The sequence below is a fragment of the Bos indicus x Bos taurus genome, unplaced genomic scaffold, assembly GCF_003369695.1.
Source record: "Bos indicus x Bos taurus breed Angus x Brahman F1 hybrid unplaced genomic scaffold, Bos_hybrid_MaternalHap_v2.0 SuperScaffold_100135, whole genome shotgun sequence".
In the NCBI taxonomy this organism is placed as follows: domain Eukaryota; kingdom Metazoa; phylum Chordata; class Mammalia; order Artiodactyla; family Bovidae; genus Bos; species Bos indicus x Bos taurus.
The window spans coordinates 55,262-76,383 of record NW_020867067.1 but is presented as its reverse complement, the minus strand read 5'-3'; the positions used below and the strand labels follow the sequence as shown (position 1 = coordinate 76,383).

Sequence of the window (21,122 nt, the reverse complement as noted above, 5' to 3'; positions counted from 1 at the left end):
CCTATACTGCAAACACTAATTCATTAGAGCCAAACAGTATATACTAGACAAGACAGCAAGAGCTTTATTTAATACATGTAAATGAAACTATAAACTGTATTCATATTATAAGTAGTTACTCACATCTATACTTACTATCTGCAAGAATCAGGGACACAAAGGCAACAACAGTGACGAAGATGGCACAGATGACGTCTAGATACACAGCGAGCCATCGGGATGTCGTCAAAAGCAGGAACCAAGCCTCTGCATTTGTGAACCGTATTAAGTATAATAAATCAGTAGAACAGCCATGTTAGCTGCTTCAAATGAGAAAGAACATTCTGTTCAGTTGAACAACAGAAGATTTTTACACAGGTAGGAAAGCAAAGTTATACACCCAAGGAGCGCAAAGAGTCCAGAAAGCTAGATTTTGATACGACAACATTTGACACACACAGGAATCAGTCCAGAGGCTCTGTGGGAAGCATGCACTAAAAAATTCAATCCACAGGTTATAAACAGAAATTTCCTCATAAGAAAGAAAATGGAAAAACAGTCTCATCAGTGCATTTCCTGCAGTGCTGGGCCTCAACCTGAAGACCACCCTCTCACATGTTGACTATTCCCATCTCTCTGATAGCAGAGAACACTGCTCACACTGTTTCCAGCACCTTCTGCAATTCCTACAGGGCCCTGTACAGTGTTTACTCTTCAGAGCCAGTGTGTAAATAACCATCAGCTCTCAGGACCTGCGTGCAGCTTTTAAAATGCTTTTCATCTTTGAAATACAATACAGATTGACTGAAGATACAGGCCAGGATTTTATAGACTTAGAGTAAATTCTGAAATTTCTACCTAGAGCAAATCTTCACTAATACAAAGAATAATATACATAAAGAGAACAGCAAATATGCTAATCAGGAAATTATTTTCCTCAGTCAGGTTTGACATGCTCTGAAAGGAGAGCTAACAACTACAGCCTGGAGGCCAGGAATGGCCAGCACCTGGTTCATAAGTGAAGTTTTAGTGGCTCACAGGCACAGCAGTTTGCTGATGTATTTACTACCTTTGCCGTCCTTTGTGCTACAACAGGAAGCTTGAGAAGTTACAACAGACACAGGACAGCACACAAAGCTGACTTTTTGCTGACTCCTGCCCTAACGAGACAGAAAACCACAGGGCGCAGTGATGGAAGGACAGCACAAGCCAGTCAGGGGAGGCAAGCAGGGGATGGAAGGGAAGAGGGGTGCACAGAGGGTTGGTGAGAGGAAGGAATGGGGGAGGCAGGTGTGCAAAGGGGTACGTGGGGCAGCACAGGAAAGTGCTGGCCAGCCAGGCCACCTGAGAGGGAGGTCAGGCCTCAGAAGGCAGAACACCCCATCCTTCGAAATCATCTCCAGAAACTTACAGACCTGAATGCAAGTCCTGGTGTGCATCGAATAGCTCCTGAAAACTCTGTTCAGCTTTGTATGCCCGGATGGTCCAGACTCCCCGGACAGATGCTAAGTGGGAAAATACTGGGCTCCGTGCTGGGAAAACAGAGACAGACACACAACAGAGAAAGTCAGGGAGGCTGGATGAGAAGAAGCCAACAACCTCTCATGCTCTGTGGTCACACGTCCCACCAAAGGGCACACCTCCACGCCTGGTGGAGGAAGGATGATGCCTCTTCAGAGATGACCCTCCACATGACCCTTGAATTCCTGCTCACACTAACCTTCACTTTAACAACCTGGAAATGAAATATTCTCTTTGAACCTTTTTTTTTTTAACCAAATTCAAATCACAGCTAGATCTAGATAAAGAAATTCTTTACTAGCTCATTCATCAAGGTCCTCCTCAGCATACACCCCTTCAAATTAAATAAATACATATGTGTCTATATATATGTATGGTTGAATTACAATGTTTCAGGTTACAGCATAGTGCTGTGGTTATTTTTTTTTCTGATTATATCCCATTATAGGATTGCTCAGCAGTTTAAGAATTCACCTGCAATGTAGGAAACACAGGAGATGTGGGTTCGATCCTTGGGTCGAGAAGATCCCCTGGAGAAGGAAGTTGAAACCCATGCCAGTATTCTTGCCTAGAGAATCCCGTGGACAGTGGAGCCTGGTGGGCTATGGTCCATAGGGTTGAAAGAGTTGGCCAAGACTGAGCAACTAAATATGAGCACAAGTGAGGCTAGAACTGTCCCTAGATAGGTTATTACAAGATATTAAGTAAAACTCCCTGCGCTGTATAGTAAATTCATGTTCCTTACCTATTTGGTGCATGGTAGTATGTACTTGGGAGAAAGCAATGGCACCCCACTCCAGTACTCTTGCCTGGAAAATCCCATGGACGGAGGAGCCTGGTAGGCTGCAGTCCATGGGGTCGAGGACAGTCAGACACGACTGAGAGACTTCACTTTCACTTTTCACCTTCATGCATTGGAGAAGGAAATGGCAACCCACTCCAGTGTTGTTGCCTGGAGAATCCCAGGGATGGGGGAGCCTGGTGGGCTGCTGTCTATGGGGTCGCACAGAGTCGACACGACTGAAGCAACTTTGCAGCAGCAGCAGCAGTAGCAGCAGTATGTACTTGTTCAGAGGAGGCAATGGCACCCCACTCCAGTACTCTTGCCTGGAGAATCCCATGGACAGAGGAGCCTGGTGGGCTGCAGTCCATGGGGTCGCTAGGAGTCAAGACACGACTAAGTGTCTTCACTTCCGCTTTTCACTTTCAAGCATTGGAGAAGGAAATGGCAACTCACTCCAGTGTTCTTGCCTGGAAGATCCCAGGGATGGGGGAGCCTGGTAGGCTGCCGTCTATGGAGTCACACAGAGTTGGACACGACTGAAGTGACTTAGCAGCAGCAGCAGCAGCGTGTACTTGTTAATTCCATATTCCTAATTTGTCTCTCCTTTCCTCTCTTTGCCCTATGGTAACTGTAAGTTTGCTTTCTGTCTTTCAGTTTATTTCTGTTTTGTATATATATTCATTTATATTATTCTTTAGATTCTACATAGAAGAGATACCATATAGTATTTGTCTTTGTCTTACTTTCTTTACCAAGAATAATATCCCTCTATGTCCATACACTGAACTGAACTGATGTCCATACATGTTGCTACAAGTGGCAACATTTCATTCTTTTCCATGACTGAGTAATTACTACTAATTTCTGAGTCAGTAGCATTTCAAAATTTAATTCTCCATGAGAGTCCTTACCACCCTGAATTTTGGTGAACTACCTGTGGGCCATCTCCTCCTTAGATGAGTAACCTAAGGGCTGGGATAGAGTCAGTACATCCCCACACTGGAGCAGAGCCAGACCCAGGACAGGGTGAGACAAGTAAGGGGAGCAGACAGTCTACTGCCTCCCCCGTCCTGGGCTTCTCCCTGCACCTGCGCCAGGAGCCTCTGTGTGGGTCATGGAGCACCTGGCACTGCACCACCCCTGTGCCCACAGGACCCGGCAGACGAGTAGTCTTTGAATGGTCTTGACTTCTGCTCTGGGAACTTGATAGATGCTTTCATAACTGCCCTGCTGGATACCTGTCCTGGTATTTGGAGGTCACTGTGATGTGTGACACTCACATCACCCTTTGAGAATCTGACAGTGGCCTTAGTGTCCATTCTCTTCTGAGTGACTTCATGTAGGTTTGGGGCTTGGTGTCACAGGACTGACCATTCATTTCCTGTCATCTTCTCTAAGAGCACACTGACCAAGAGGACCAGGGTCAGGCTCCTGTCCATCAGGGAACAGGTGGGCTGCAAGCTGCTGGGCAGGAAGGGCCCTTACGGTTCTCATTCCCCACCAGGAACAAGGCTGTAACTTGCTGTTGTCAGGGGCAGATAGTGAGCCTGTGACCTCTGTCTGGGATGAGTGATAACTTGTGCTTTATCATCAGAAAATACTGACATCACTTTGTTACCTATGCATCTCCTAGAGAAAACCTGTAAGTAAAACCTGGATGTTTTGAGGAAGTTAGGGTCACTTATCTTACAGGAGGATACAGAAACATTTTTAAATGATAGAGTAAAAAGAATCAAAGTGGAAATTTCAAATTATTTTCAGGACCTGACTCTTTAGCCTGGCAACCAAATGCCTATCTGGGTGACAGACAGTTCAGTCAGTACCGATGAGCATAAGGGCACTGCAGCTGTGTGTGTGTATGGGAGGGGCCTGGGGTACAAATAAGTAAAGACACAGAACCAGATCTTGTGCTTAGCGTCCCTGATTCTACAAGCAGGAAAGAACAGGATTCCTCCTGTGAGACACAGGGCTTGGAGGGGGTGGGAAGCCCTGGGCTGGGGGAGGACAGTCTGGGCTGGGGGCCATCTGTCCATCCACTCAGTCTTGGGATCTTTCCACCTGGGACATCTGACCAGGAACCTTAATTATTAGGGTCCCTCACCTGTGATGGAAAAAAAAATAAAATAAAAACCTCTGAACCAGAACAAGATCTAATATGTCCCCTTTGTACTTAATTTAGGCAAAGAGCATAAAGTGATTTGGTGGTGTTTAGGACTGTATTCCAAATAGGAAAAGGAGTACATCAAGGCTATATATTATCACCCTGCTTATATAACTTCTATGCAGAGTACATCATGAGAAACACTGGACTGGAAGAAACAGAAGCTGGAAACAAGATTGCCGGGAGAAATATCAATAACCTCAGATATGCAGATGACACCACCCTTATGGCAGAAAGTGAAGAGGAACTCAAAAGCCTCTTGATGAAAGTGAAAGTGGAGAGTGAAAAAGTTGGCTTAAAGCTCAACATTCAGAAAACAAAGATCATGGCATCTGGTCCCATCACTTCATGGGAAATAGATGGGGAAACAGTGGAAACAGTGTCAGACTTCATTTTTGGGGGCTCCAAAATCACTGCAGATGGTGACTGCAGCCATGAAATTAAAAGACACTTACTCCTTGGAAGGAAAGTTATGACCAACCTACATAGCATATTGAAAAGCAGAGACATTACTTTGCCAACAAAGGTCCGTCTAGTCAAGGCTATGGTTTTTCCTGTGGTCATGCATGGATGTGAGAGTTGGACTGTGAAGAAGCCTGAGCGCCGAAGAATTGATGCTTTTGAACTGTGGTGTGGAAGAAGACTCTTGAGAGTCCCTTGGACTGCAAGGAGATCCAACCAGTCCATTCTGAAGGAGATCAGCCCTGGGATTTCTTTGGAGGGAATGGTGCTGAAGCTGAAACCCCAGTACCTTGGCCACCTCATGTGAAGAGTTGACTCACTGGAAAAGACTCTGACGCTGGGAGGGATTGGGGGCAGGAGGAGAAGGGGACGACAGAGGATGAGATGGCTGGATGGCAGCACTGACTCGATGGACATGAGTCTGAGTGAACTCCAGGAGTTGGTGATGGACAGGGAGGCCTGGTGTGCTGTGATTCATGGGGTTGCAAAGAGTTGGACACAACTGAGTGACTGAACTGAACTGAACTGATGACTGTATAGTTACATGTCTGTGATCTTATTCCAGCATCCACATTGGTCTCTCTGTCCATCCTATTAACTTTTAATTTTATCTTCCTATAACTTTGCACTTTTAAGAGCAACCTGAACACAGACTGAGCTCATGCTCCAAATAAGAAAGGCTGGGAGCTCTGCACAGGCCTTTTCAGGAGCCCCAGCAGGTGTGCCAACTCACCCGCAGAACTCAGTCTAGAAGCAGGGTACTCACAGGGATGATGCAGGTGAATTCTGAGCCCATCACCCTGTCAGGAGGATGCCAGAGTCTAGCTCCAGAGAGCACAGAAAACTCACTAGAACTAGACTCTCACTTTTACAGCAAATGTTGTGATGTCAACACTGTTCATCATAGACAAAGCTTCTGAGGAGGAAGCAGACATGGCTGTTCCCCCAGGGAGAGTCCTGGCGTGAACTCTTCAGCATGGCCTCCCTCACCTGCTTCCGTCAGGAGATCAAAGCTGCAGCTGATTCTCTCCAGTGGGGAGGGTGGAGTGGACTTTAGAAGCCTGTGTCACCCTGTTTAAACACCAGGGAACTCAAAGATCCCATCACCTACCTCACCTCATATCCAACAGTTACAGTGGTCTAAGGGAATGCAGAACAGTGAAAATCTACCCTGTTTCTTTCAAACCCCACTTAGGGCTGAGCAGGATGCCAGGATGAGTGAACTGGAGGGTGTCCACAGAAGATTAACTGGTACAGGGGGAGCGGGGATGTCAAGGCTCTGGTCTTATCTTGGGCAATGAAATACCCTCTTTCCCACAAATACTGAGCTCACTATCCTTTAAGAGCCATGGCATCAGCCCGCAGTCACACACACATGTAACCCTATCTTTCATATGACTGACAGCTGTGTTTCCACAACTCTGAAGATTCTTCAGAACACACCCCACAAAGACTGAAGATCTTCCCTAGCAGGGGGAGGGCAGAGAACTATATGCAAGGACCCTTGGCTGACAGCCCTGCTGTGTGTGGGTTATCATTCACTCTGTGTGAAATCTGCTAGTGGTTACTATGTTCTGAATGCCTTCATGTTCAAGGTTCTGGGGTCTTTGGTAGTAGTCTGCAAGCACTTGACAAACACTGACTCAAGAAACCCTCATGAGACTTCCAGAGACTGAGGGATTAAGAGCACTCCCTGCCCAGGATTAAGTAAATTAACCCACCTAAGTGGTAGAGCAGGTGTCAGGCCCAGTTCTGTTTTAATCCCATGGTTTTGTTTTTAATCACAATTGCAATGTCTCAGAGGGAGAATACTGAGGGTTAAGAATGCCCATGTGTAATTAAATACATTTTTCTCCAGACTGTATGTTCAGAAAACCCCAAGTCTTCCTTAGCTAATATCCAACAGCCTTAGTCATTACTGTACATCTTACTAAGCACCTGAGGTTGAATAAAGTCCCTAGGAATCTGGTATGAGAACACTTAAAACAGCAGACATTAGGATCCATAGTCTGAATACACATGACAAACGTGCTAACCTACTGCAATCAATGCCTGTGGCAGACATTGCTAGTTGATCACAGCAGCCTTTCAGACAGAATTTGGATACGATTTCATCATTCAGGCACTGCCAAATGCAAAGTTATTTAACCATTAAAAAGAATGAAATAATGCCATTTTCAGCCACATGGGTAGACTTAGAGAGTGTCATTACTTACTGAATTAAGTATGTCAGAGAGGGAGAAATATCATATGACATCCCTTATAGGTGTAATCTAAAAAATGAAATAAATGAACTTACAAACAGAAAGAGACTCACAGACTGAGACAACGAACTTACGGTTTCTGGGGGGAAGGATGGGAGGAAGGGATAGTTAGGGAGTGTGGGATAGACATGTACATACTGTTATATTTAAAACAAATAACCAACAAGGACCTATTTTGTACAGCACATGGAATGTTATGTGACAGCCTGGATGGGAGGGGAGTTTGGGGAAGAATGGATACAAATATATGTATGGCTGGGTCTCTTCACTGTTCACCTGAAACCATCACAACATTGCTTGTTATTTGGCTATACCCCAATACAAAATTTAAAGTTTTAAAAACAAACAAAAAGAGTTGGCTTAAAGAAAGGCAACCAGATGCCATCCAGATTTTATGCACTGTTCTATGACTGCTGTTATGCTCACTTTTGCAAAAATGTACCCAATAAACCCATTAAAAGCAGCTATATACTTGTCATTAAGCTGGAAAAAAAAAGTCGCCCTAAGCTTCCAGAGACAACTTGGCAGTAGGATCTGAAACTAAATCTCAGGATATCTGTAGTCCATCAGAGCACAAGGATGAAGCAAGTTTAAGCCTTCTGAATACAGCAGTCAGGTGTCCCTGTTTTTACTAGTGCCTTCAGCAGTGACCTTAAGACATACCATCAGTTACTGTTTCAAGAAAACAGTGGTATTATTCATGGCACAGACCCCTCCCCCCCCACCTAGAGGGAGAACATAAAGAGTTCTAATTAACTGACCACCACGTTTGCTTATATGGGGTGTGGAGGAGAGGGTATCTGGATTGAATATTTTGCTATCTAATGTTCTTGCAGCATACTGTGGTGCAAAAAAAAAAAAACCAATATTCCATAGGGAAGGGCCCAAAGTTCTCAGACTCTCCAGATCAAAGACTGAGAAAATCCAGTAGTTATGTTTAGCCACTCAGTCATGTCTGATCCCTTGTGAGCCCATGGACTGCAGGATGCCAGGCTGCCCTGTCCATCACCAATTCCTGGAGCTTGCTCAAACCCATGTACATCAAGTCGGTGATGCCATCCAACCATCTCATCCTCTGTCATACCCTTCTCTTCCTGCCTTCAATCTTTTCAAGCATCAGGGTCTGTTCCAATGAGTCAGTTCTTTGCATCAGGTGATCAAAGTATTGGAGTTTCAGCTTCAACATCAGTCTTTCCAATGAATATTCAGTGTTGATTTCCTTTAGGATTGATTGCTTTCATCTCCTTGCTGTCCAAGGGACTCCCAAGAGTCTTCTCGAACACCACAGTTCAAAAGCATCAATTCTTCAGTGCTCAGCTTTCTTTATAGTCCAATTCTCACATCTATACATGACTACTGGAAAAACCATAGCCTTGACTAAACGGACCTTGCAGGCAAAGTAATGTCTCTGCTTTTTAATATGCTGTCTAGGTTGGTCATAACTTTTCTTCCAAGGAGTGTCTTCATTTCATGGCTTCGGTCACCATCTGCAGTGATTTTGGAGCCCAGAAAAATAAAGTCAGCCACTGTTTCCATTATTTCCCCACCTATTTGCCATGAAGTGATGGGACCAGATGCCATGATCTTAGTTTTCTGAATGTTGAGCTTTCAGTCAACTTTTTCACTCTCTTCTTTCACTTTCATCAAGAGGCTCTTTAGTTCTTCTTCACTTTCTGCCATAAGGGTGGTGTTATCTGCATATCTGAGGTTATTGATATTTCTCTCAGCAATCTTGATTCCAGCTTGTGCTTCATCCAGCCCTGCATTTTGTATGATATACTCTGCATATAAGTTAAATAAGCAAGGTGACAATATACAGCCTTAACGTTCACTTTTCCCAATTTGGAACAAGTCTGTTGCTCCATGTCCAGTTCTAACTGTTGCTTCTTGACCTGCATACAGATTTCTCAGGAGGCAGGTAAGGTGGTCTGGTATTCCCATCTCTTTCAGAATTTTCCACAGTTTGTTGTGATCTACACAGTCAGAGGTTTTGGCATAGTCAATACAGCAGATTTTTTTTAAACTTTCTTGCTTTTTGATGATCCACTGGATGTTGGCAATTTGATCTCTGGCTCCTCTGCCTTTTCTAAAACCAGCTTGAACATTTGGAAGCTCACAGTTCATATATTGCTGAAGCCTGGCTTGGAGAATTTTGAGCATGAGTTTGCTAGCATGTGAGATGAATGCAACTGTGCGGTAGTTTAACATTCTTTGGCATTGCCTTTCTTTGGGGTTGGATTGAAAACTGACCTTTTCCAGTCCTGTGGCCACTGCTGAGTTTTCCAAATTTGCTGTATATTGAGTTCAGCACTTTCACAGCATCATCTTTTAGAATTTGAAATAGCTCAACTGGAATACCATCACCTCCACTAGTTTTCTTTCTAGTGATGCTTCCTAAGGCCCACTTGACTTCACATTCCAGGATATCTGGCTCTAGGTGAGTGATCACACCATCGTGGTTATCTGGGTCATGAAGATCTTTTTTGTACAGTCTTCTGTGTATTCTTGCCATCTCTTAATATCTTCTGCTTTTGTTAGGTCTATACCATTTCTGTCCTTTACTGTGCTCCTCTTTGCATGATATGTTCCCTTGGTATCTCTAATTGTCTTTAAGAGCTTTCTAGTCTTTCCCATTCTATTGTTTTCCTCTATTCCTTAGCATTGATCATGAAAGAAGGTTCTCTCCTTGCTATCTCTCCTTGCTATTCTTGGAACTCTGCATTCAGATGTGTATATCTTTCCTTTGCTCCTTTGCCTTTAGCTTCTCTTCTTTTCTCAGCTATTTGTAAGGGCTCCTAAGACAACCATTTGCTTTTTTGCATTTTTCTTTCTTGGGGATGGTTTCTAAAAACATTTTGAAAATCCAGTACTTTCTCTTTAAAAAGCCTTTGGAAGTTCCCATCTTTCTTTCTCATGGATGGGAAGTGGCTCCAGGCATAAATCTTAGTCACAGTTTCCTTCTGGAACAACTCCTCTTTGAATGTACCAGAGACCTGCTTTGCAACAAGACGGTTGAATGGGTCCATTTCATGGTGCTCAGTTGTGTCTGACTCTTTGTGACCCCATGGACTGTAGCCCATCAAGCTCCTCTGTCCATAGAATTTTCCAGGCAAGATTACCAGAGTAGGCTGCCACTTCCCACTCTAGGGGATCCTCCTGACCTAGGGACTGAACCTGTGTCTCTTGCATCTCTTGCATTTCAGAAGGATTCTTTATCACTAGTGCCACCTGGGAAGCCCAACTCCATTTCATGAGCAGCCTCAAATCATAAAACGTGTGAGGCCTTGCCTACAGAAGCCTGGATGGAGCTCTTCACTTCCTTTTCGGCCTCCCCGCCTCCTACCTTCCTACCAGCTCACATCAGCAGGATGTCATACATACCTGGACTCTACCGTTGTGCATCCCATTCAAATATCTCCTCAGATCAAAACTCATGGGAGTTTAGCTGATTCTCCTGATGACCAAAAATGTTTCTATAGTTTTTATGAAACCAACAACTACTCTGTATTATGCAAATACTTAGGATAAATGCCTCTTAAAAATTTATTATTAAAAACAAAACATGCAAATGCCACAATAAAAATCTTCTTTGTTTTGATGAACTTCGTTTTTTTTTTTTTTTCCCCCCACTTAGTATCTACTAGATACTAAGAACCATGGAACTCAATATACTTCTCTTCTTGGCTTGGTTTATGGGAAGTTCAGTAGTAACTATCCATGGTTACGGTTTGTGATATCAATACAAACATCTTCCTTCCTCTTTGGCTATTGTCCTTATACCTTTAAAAAAATACATTTAACAATTCTACTTTCCTTATGATTTCTTATGATTTTTAATATTGATGAAACATATTGATGAAATATGTTTGTGCATTCATGAGATAAGCTCTGATATAATCTATCCTCTGTGAATATCTGTAGAACAGAAGGATTGGTCATAAAATGTGTTCCCCATCATTCTAAGCTACAAAGTTAGATGGAATACTAGACGGCATGCCTACTGAATAATCTTTCTAAGGGGATTATTTTCAGCATCACTTAATGAACAACCTTGGGGATGATAGAACAAAAACAGTGTGTTCACCCCAAATACTGCTGATGATAAACAGTAAACCTGAAAATAACAGCACTTAGCTTTTTAAAACATTTAACAACTGCAACTTACTTGCCATCTTTTAGGTATGTGAAAAAATGTATTTTTCAAAGGTATCATTTCTGGTATATGAGTATATTTCCTGATGCCTCCTTTTATTTTCCTAATCTTTTCCTTTCCTTGTCATTTCTAGTAACTCTGGGGTAAGAAAATTCCCCTGTTTCCCTTGTATATTCGTTCCAGTATAATGAGATATTTTATTTTTAATAAAAGTATTTATAGAGTGGCTGCTCTATTAGGAAGTATGCCATGAACAAAACATAAATGGTCCCTATCCTCAAATTCACCTGCTGCTGCTGCTAAATCACTCAGTTGTGTCTGACTCTGTGTGACCTCATTGACTGTAGCCCATCAGGCTCCTCTGTCCGTGGGATTCTCCAGGCAAAAATATTGTAGTGGGTTGCCATTTCCTTCTCCAGGAGATCTTCCTGACCCAGGGATTGAACCTATATCTCTTATGTCTCCTGCATTGGCAGGTAGGTTCTTTACCACTAGTGCCAACTGGGAAGCTGCCCTTGAACAAGTCGATATCTGGTGCCTCAGCCTTCCTGTCTGTGAAATGGAGAGATGCCAGACTGTCTCTGATGATTAGGATGCAGCTTTCTTTGAAAGGCAGTGATGACCCCCAAGTGCCTGCAAAATCTACTCTTCCCAAGGATTCCACCCAGAAAGACAGTGGATCTGGGATGTCTAAGAAGCAGGAGGTAAACAGTTCCCTGGAATCAGGATATGGCAGGGCAAACTCACCTCTTTGTGCTAAAACACAAAGCCACAGTTATCTGCCACATTAAGGGCAACACTGAATAGGGCCCATAATATTCAATTAGCTAACATTAACTTAGTGAGAAATTTCAGAAGACAGTCTGCAGGATTCCAGGGGTCTGGCTAATGAAATGGCATAAAGGAAAGCCAGCCTACTTTGCCAAACCAACCTGAGAGTCCCGTACTCACTTGCACATTCCAGGTGTTTAATATCTCGTGACGTCTCTGAGAAATATCGCTGGAGAAAAAAGAAAGCGATGCCAAGGGGAATCACGGGTATTGCAATCCAAGGAATCACAGCCACCAACACGCCTACTACACCAATCACAAGTAAAAAAGCCTGAAACAATGAAAATAGATACAGAGGTGTCTTTGTTAAGGATTTTTTCCAAAGATGAACTTTTATGTTTTGTTAGGATTAAACTTTTCCCAAAAGATGTGTTGGAATAATAGGGAATGTTTTTCCATCCAAAGAAATAAAATAATGAGTGGTTCTCGTGGTATTTATTGCATGTGTCAAACACTATGAGAAGAATTTTTCAGGTATTAGCTCCTTTGATACACTCAGTAGACCTATGAGACAGGCGTTACTACTTTTAACAGATGAGATAATATTTAAAACTCCCAGGGAAAAAGACTTGAATACCGAACTATCAGGAGTCAACAGGTGTTACTAGAGATGAGTGAGCAGGTATCACAGATGAGGAATCCAGAAGCCTCAGCTATACATGTCAGGTTACAGAAGTGGTTGATTATAAATTCAGTGTCCAGAAAAGTAGGGAAAAAATCAAATGCTGATCTTTGGAAATAGGAATTCTCTTTTTTGGTTTTCAATCCATAGTTAATATTTACTGAGTGCTGACTGTGTACAGGGCCACACATTCAACACTTCACATGTATTAACTCTTTAATCCTCACAATAATCCTATGTAGTAACAGTATTATCTCATTTTACAGATGGAGACACTGAGGTACATAGAGAAGAAAAACAACTTGATCAAGACTACAAAGCCTAAGTTGCAAACCTGGAGAGCCCATGTCATGAGCTATTATGACACATTTAAGCTTGCCCCCAATGTACATCCAACTTTGCATCATTATGCTAAGTATGTAAAATGCCCATTTCAAAGTTTAATGATTAAACACCAACAGATACCATTTATCAGATGTTTACTGCATATAAGGCACTGTGCCAAGAATTCTATGAACACTCATTTAATCATCACAGCCCATAATGTGATTTTACCTTGGGAAATGACATTGGTCTAAAAAGATGGCAGAAAGAATAGAAACCAAACATTACATGCTGCTGCTTTAAGTATCCATCCTTATAAGGAAAAGTGTGATATCACAATGGACAACTTCAGGTGATAGGAATGCAATCAACACTTAGTGTCTGCCTGCTATGAAAGTGGGGTTGATACTGAGGATGTGTAGATTCACATGGTCTTGGTCAAGGCCTCTGAAGTTTATGATCTCAGGTGGAGACAAATCCATGACAATCTGCACAAGGCAGAGAGGGTAGAGGAAACACAGGGAAGAATATATGAACAGTTTTTTAAAGAAATCTAAGAAGAGATTGATAACTGAATTTCACAGGCTGGTTTAACAGAGAGTGGCATGAATAATTTGCAGGTAGTAATCATACCTGATGCAAATTTTGACCAAAAAGGAGGCAGGAGAAGGTTGAGATGCTTGTATGAGTTAACACTGGCTTTTCTGGGTCCTCTCAGCCCAAACACCTGCATCCCATGCTCTCCAACCCAGGGCCTCCCCATCCTTGCCACCCAGGGCAACTGGCCCTGGTACATCTCTAAGGGATGGGTTATGGTGGGTAATGCCTGTATCACAGAGACTTGGGTTATCATTTCATAGCTCTTCCAGATCAGTTTTCTCAGAGGATCTTTACAACTATCTTGTGAATAAGAAAGTAAGTAGATAAGAATCATGAAGCTGGGAGAGCAAGTGACTGTCCTAAGTTTTTCCAGGAAGGACTGAAGGTCATGGAGAAAGACAGGAGTGGTTTGTACTCAGGTAATTCAAGAGCCACAGCTTCAGGAGGAGGAGCCTAGGAGGAGGAGGAATCTTCCAGAACTGTGACTCTATGGCCAGGAGCCCTTGCAAAGCAAACTGCATTATCTGGATGGAGATCCACATGCTTTCCCTGTTTCTCTCATCTGTGCCATGGTATCAATATAAAACTCAGAATGAAGAGGATGGAATCCTGAAGGAATAAATCCTAATCATAAATGAGGGAAAATAGGCCTGTCTGATCTCTCTCCTATTAGACCTCAGTTCAGTTGCTCAGTTGTGTCCGACTGTTTGCGACCCCATGGACTGCAGCACGCCAGGCCTGCCAGTCTATCACCAACTCCAGGAGTTTACCCAAACTCATGTCCATCGAGTTGGTGATGCCATCCAACCATCTCATCCTCTTTTGTCCCCTTCTCCTCCCACCTGCAATCTTTCCCAGCATCAGGGTCTTTTCCAATGAGTCACCTATTAGACCTACAGATGAACAATTTCTCAACAAACACTGGCTTAACTGTGCATCCCACACTACTACAACCTTCATGTTCACAGGGTGGGATCCTTCCAGCTCCTTTCATGTCTGGTCTTAAGTAAAGTCACTAGGGGTGTCATCATTGGTTGTTAGGAAAAAAAAAAAAAACACCTGCTGAAACATCAATCATGAAAAAATCCAAATTACAGTTCGGTTTTTGCTTGTTTGTTTGTTTGTTTTAGCAAATTCACATTATTTGACTGGACAATATTCACCAGTTTCAATCATCTGTTTCTACCCAGTTAAGGGCCTTTAATGACTACCCCAGCCTGCCGATAACCTGGGAAGTAACATAAGATCAAAATGCAGAGATCTGTGCCAATGCTTTCTCCTTGCATACACATTAAAGATCAGTAACAATTGCTCTCAAAAGATCCCCCGTTAGGTTGTGTCCTTCAGATTTCATGCCCCTAAATTCTGAAATAATTCAAATAGACCTTCTCTAAGAGTTTTCTTTCTACTTGAAGGGCATACTATAGCCAGTCTTATAGTAGATTAAATATTATATAAACACACACATATATACACACACACACAAAATGTATAGGTTTACATTTTAAGTATCTGTGTATATACATTTATGAATATTTTATTTATTTCCAGCTCTCTCAAACTCTTTACAAAAGTTGGTAGAGGGCAAAAATAGGATCTGAGCAAAAAGTCAACACTCTAACAAAGGAAACAGAATATTCCTGGGTGCAATAAACATCCCTTTCTTGAAGCCAATCTCATATCTTCCTTCCACATTCCAAGGATTCCAAGGAACCTAATCCAAACTACACACACAATTCCTCCCATCTGACTGGATTTCAGGCCCATCTGATGGCCCACATCACCATGGCCAGTGCTTCTGTAACTATTTCTCACAATGGCACTGAGACAATGATGTGTACACAGCAGGAGACATGTTGACCCAGAAGCAAGAGACCCAAGTCCTGATGCACCAAGAAATAAGGGAAATCATTTTTTAATATGTTTATAACCTATTTGGAGCACACCATTTGAGAATTCTATCAAAAGTCTATCATTCCATATGAGTAAATGCACACATTTAAGGATAGTATTTCACTTGAAAGTACATGGTGAATTTTCACAAGTCAGAACAAATCTTTAATTTGCAGAGATGACAACGTACACTTGGAGGGGAAATTCCACTAGACAGCTATTGAGGTATCTGAGACTGTTAATTTTCAAGAGGGTTTAGGACTCACCCTAAATTAACAGGGATGGTAAGATCCCCCACCCACTTTTAATGTTAGTAAAGCTGGGATATTGCAACACTATAAAAGGATGGTGGTGGGAATTAAATGAGATTATGTACATAATGTGCTTACCAGTTTATGGATAATAAATATAAACTCTAAGTCCATTATTATCACGTTTCAGTGTGCTCTGATCACAGCAGCCAGGGGAGGAGGGAACAGTGTATTACAGATTTAAGGGCTTAAAGAACCTTAAGAATCTCATGAAGTTGGACCCTAAGAGGCCACTCATTCTAACCCCTGGATCAGTTGAGTACTATCCAAGGATATACCAGAGCAGGTGATGCTTTTCTTAGATGTGGTGATGATGTACAAAGTGACTGTGGCTTTTCTCTAGCCACAGAGAAAATTGAATCTAAGGTCTATTTTGTTTTTGAATAAGTTATTTTAGAAATAATATGACCAATAAATCTCATTTAGTACAGTTTTTGTCCTCTCTGTATTTTCTTCCCAATTCTACGTCTTCCAAAAATTGATCATATTAAGTTTACGGCAGCAAGTCAAGATTTTTTGAGATGTTTATCTTCTTATTCCTTATTCTCTTTGTTTCAACTTCTGCGCTTCTTTGAGAAAACTTACTGTTATGAAACTGCTGAGAATTTAAGGAAAACTAAAGGAAAAGTGGAATCTGTGAATTAACTAAACTAACCTAATTATTCAATTCAGTCCAAAGAGAAGATCAATTTGACTTTTTCTGTTTCATGTACCATGAACTGGTCTATTGATATCAGAGGAAGTACAAAAGCTAGATTTTGTGCACTACTGAATCTTAGGAAATTCAACTGTGTCCACTCCAGTTCAGCCTCTTGGTACAGGCAAACAGCTTGCTTAGGATGTCAGAATGACTAAAGCAGTCATCTCCCCATCTCCCATCCTCAGAAAGGATGCTGTTCTGTGAAGCTATTTCTGACAAGCCACAGTAAATTCAGTCACTCAGTCGTGTCCAACTCTTTGCAATTCCATGGACTGCAGCATACCATGTCTCCCTGTCCATCACCAACTCCTGGAGCTTGCTCAAACTCATATCCATCGAGTCAGTGATGCCATCCAACCATCTCATCCTCTGTCATCCCCTTCTCCTCCTACCTTCAATCTTTCCCAGCATCAGGGTCTTTCCCAATGAGTCAGTTTTTCGCATCAGGTGGCCAAAGTATTGGAGCTTCAGTATCAGTCCTTCCAATGAATATTCAGGACTGATTTCCTTTATGATGGACTGGTTTCATTTCCTTGCTGTTCAAGGGACTCCCAACAGTCTTCTCCAACACCACAGTTCAAAAGCATCAATTCTTTAGTGCTCAGCTTTCTTTGTAGTCCAACTCTCACATCGTTATATGACTACCATAGCTTTGACTAGACGGACCTTTGTCAAGAAATAATGTCTTTGCTTTTTAATATGCTGTCGAGGCTGGTCATAGCTTTTCTTCCAAGGAGCAAGCTTCTTTTAATTTCAGGGCTTCAGTCACCATCTGCAGTGATTTTGGATCCCTCCAAAATGAATTTGATCATTGTTTCCACTATTTCCCCATCTACTTGCCATGAAATAATGGGACCATATTCCATGATCTTCATATTTTGAATTTGAGTTTTTAGCCAGCTTTTTCACTCTCCTCTTTCACTTGCTTTTTTTTTAAATTTTATTTTATTTTTAAACTTTACAATATTGTATTAGTTTTGCCAAATATCGAAATGAATCCGCCACAGGTATACCAGCGTTCCCCATCCTGAACCCTCCTCCCTCCCCTCCCCTCCCTCTGGGTCGTCCCAGTGCACCAGCCCCAAGCATCCAGTACCGTGCATCGAACCTGGACTGGCGACTTGTTTCATACATGATATTATACATGTTTCAATGCTATTCTCCCAAATCTCCCCACCCTCTCCCTCTCCCATCAAGAGGCTCTTTAGTTCCTTTTCACTTTCTGCCATAAAGGTGGTATCATCTGCATATCTGAAGTTATAGACATTTCTCCTGGCAATCTTGATTTCAGCTTGTGCTTCATCCAGCCCAGCATTTTGCATGATATACTCTGCATATAAGTTAAATAAGCATGGTGACAATATACAGCCTTGGCATACTTCTTTCCCAATTTGGGTCCAGTCCGTTGTTCTAATTGTTGCATCTTGACCTACATACAGATTCTCAGGAGGCAGGTAACCCAGATAACCACAGTGGTGTGATGACTCACCTAGAGCCAGACATCCTGGGATGTGAAGACAAGTGGGCCTTAGGAAGTATCACTACAAACAAAGCTAGTGGAGCTGATGGAATTCCAGCTGAGCTACTTCAATTCCTAAAAGATGATGCTGTTCGAGTGTTGCACTCAATATGCCAGCAAATTTGGAAAATGCAGCAGTAACCACACGACTGGAAAAGGTCAATTATCATTCAAATCCCGAAGAAAGACAATGCCAAAGAATGCTCAAACTACCACACAATTGTACTTATCTCACATGGTAGCAAAATAACACTCAAAATTCTCCAAGCTAGGCTTTGACAGTATGTGAACTGAGAACTTCCAGATGCTCAAGCTGGATTTAGAAAATACAGAGGAACTGGAGATAAAATTGTCAAAATCTGTTGGATCATAGGAAAAGCAAGAGAATTCCAGAAAAAGTCTACATTATTACTGACAAACCACACTGTCATCTAAATAAATTGTTAATGAAGTATATACAAAAGCAGTAAAGAAACAGAAAAAATAATGCTTATGAAAAATGTTAATAGTTTTGCTTAAAAACCTGTTTTGATAACATTTATCCTCTTGTGTGAATTCTGGCATAAAAGTTTCATCTCTTCAAATACATTGGATGACAAAATTATTTTACACAATGTTTATGCACATCTTATAATCTTAAGTTCTTATTTGAGAATGTGAAAATGCAAGGTACAATAGACTTCAACCGTCTTAGTTGAGTGCCAAGAATAATATAGGAAAGGAAGATAGTTGATGAGTGAGTTCATAGAGTTCTAATCTTAAGATAGTAAAAATGTAGAAAGACCTTGCTGATTTCTTGGGTATCAGTTTCTTAAGCAGTCCAAATCTAAGCTTAGAAGAAAAGTTTAGCATTGAGCACCTTTACCTTCATGGATAAGCTTCAGCTTGCTCTTGCCAAGAGAAGAATGCTTGAGTTACAGAAGGCAAGATTAGTTTGAAGAATTCAGTCTTTTTGTAAACTTCAGATGTCAAAATAGATTTTGATATATAAATGAGTTTTGTGAGATGACACTGCCTCTATTTCTATAACCATTTCACCTGGACTATCTAATCAGTCCTATGAATGTATCCCTAAATGTGGTTAATGAAAACCGAATAGCTGCCTCATGACAATTAAGTACATATTATTTATGGAGGAAAAAATATTAAAATTTTGAATTGAGTGTGTAGGCTCCCTATCATTTTAGTGTTTCTTTCTCCACACTAGTCACTGACTTTAACCTAAATTGTGTTTGTAAAATGTGAATTGTCCTACATCAGACTTACATGAAATAATTCCATCCATTTATGGAGGAGGATGTAGAGGAGGTAGAAGCTAGGTACACTTTCATGTGCCTAGAAGTCAGTAAAGACTGAAATAATGTCCCATGTTGAGTTGGTTATTTTGAAATACGATAATTATCATTGAGGTAAAATAATTCTATTAACTAGAAGATCACAAGATGTACCCATCGTTTTTTGGGGGGAAGATAGTTTTTTTCTGTGGGGCAAATAGGTAAAATTATATGGTAATTACATTTAGGTTCTAAAGAAAAGAATCTGCAGAGAAATCTATGCAATATATAATTTGTCCAGATTAGCTTTCATTTGGGGAAAGAAGTTCTGAAATATCCCCAAAGCAGTTTACTTGTCAATTCAGAGTCCTCCAAAAATGGAACTAACTATTGGGAAACCGTGGAATGTGGGGTGGAAAAGAAAAGCTCCCTCAGTTTTTTGGAGGGAATAACTTTAAAAATACTTAAATAGCTAAGTTTACTTGGTGTGGTTAAGATTTAAACTTGTTGATTTTAACATTGCTGTTACATCTGAAATAAACTTATGTGATGTTCTGGTAAAAAAAAAAAAAAAAAAAAAAAACCTGTTTAATCAAAACATTTTAAAACTATGAAACTGCTTTATTATTAGTGCCCAGGGAAAATTTTCTCATAATACTGAATAAATTGTACAATTCTCACCAAAAACTTTATGGATATTCTGTCCGCCCAAATACCAACAATGGATCACATTTCATGAGGCTTGGTATGTGTCCCACCTCTCAATTATTCCACAGGCCTCCTTCAATTTCTTTCTCATAGCAAATCTGAGTAAGAAGGATTATTCTCTCCTTTTATAAAACTGGAAAGTGATACTCAGAGAGATTTAGCAATTTGCCCTAAAGTCAAGAACCCACCTGGAATGCAGGTGCCTATGGAGATTTGGGTTCAATCCCTGGGTTGGAAAGATCCCCTAGAGGAGGAAATGGCAACCCACTTCATTATGCCTGCCTGGAAAATCTCATGGGCTCCCCAGAGGATACTGGCGGGCTACACTCCATGGGGTCACAAAGAGCCAGACCCAACTGAGCAACTGAGCACACTGGTAATTCAGTCATTCTGACCCCAAGATTGTCCTTTTCGTTTCTGCCTAATACTGTATCCCAAATAAAGATAAAATTAATATTTCAAAATTAATATCTAGATATACTCCCGGAGAAGGCAATGGCAACCCACCGCAGTACTCTTGTCTGGAAAATCCCATGGGCAGAGGAGCCTTGTAGGCCAGCAGTCCATGGGGTTGCTAAGAGTCAGACACAACTGAACGACTTCACTTTCACTTTTCATGCATTAGAGAAGGAAACGGCAACCCACTCCAGTGTTCTTGCCTGGAGAATCCCAGGAATGGTGGAGCCTGGTGGGCTGCAATCTGTGGGGTCACACAGAGTCAGACACAACTGAAGCTACTTAGTAGCAGCAGCAGCAGATATACTCCATTATTACATATTTCCTTCTGTCTACATTTTGCAGTTTTGTTTGGATTCTTGGGGTTGTATCTGGTTTCTCCCATGCAGGGATGACTTCCAGATTTCTTTCTTTTTTTTTTTCAAGGCATTATTAGTTTATTCCTTGGTAATGTATTGCTTTACATAATAATCAGTGAAAACCTTGTTGACTTTCATTTATTTGGTTATTGCTTTCTATGTATATATTGCATCTAATTGTGCCATGTTTTGATGGAAGAA

At 41.5% G+C, this 21,122-nt stretch overlaps 1 protein-coding gene across 1 annotated transcript in view; it reads right to left on the bottom strand.

Moving 5' to 3' along the window:
* Positions 1 to 21,122, bottom strand: part of LOC113888441 (multidrug resistance-associated protein 4-like) — a gene marked incomplete at its 5' end in the record, with an annotated part of 126,448 nt that overhangs the window by 59,509 nt on the left and 45,817 nt on the right. The window contains 3 exon segments of the mRNA XM_027535572.1: positions 136 to 246; positions 1,395 to 1,511; positions 12,276 to 12,426. Of these exon segments, the coding sequence (XP_027391373.1) occupies positions 136 to 246; positions 1,395 to 1,511; positions 12,276 to 12,426 (379 nt within the window).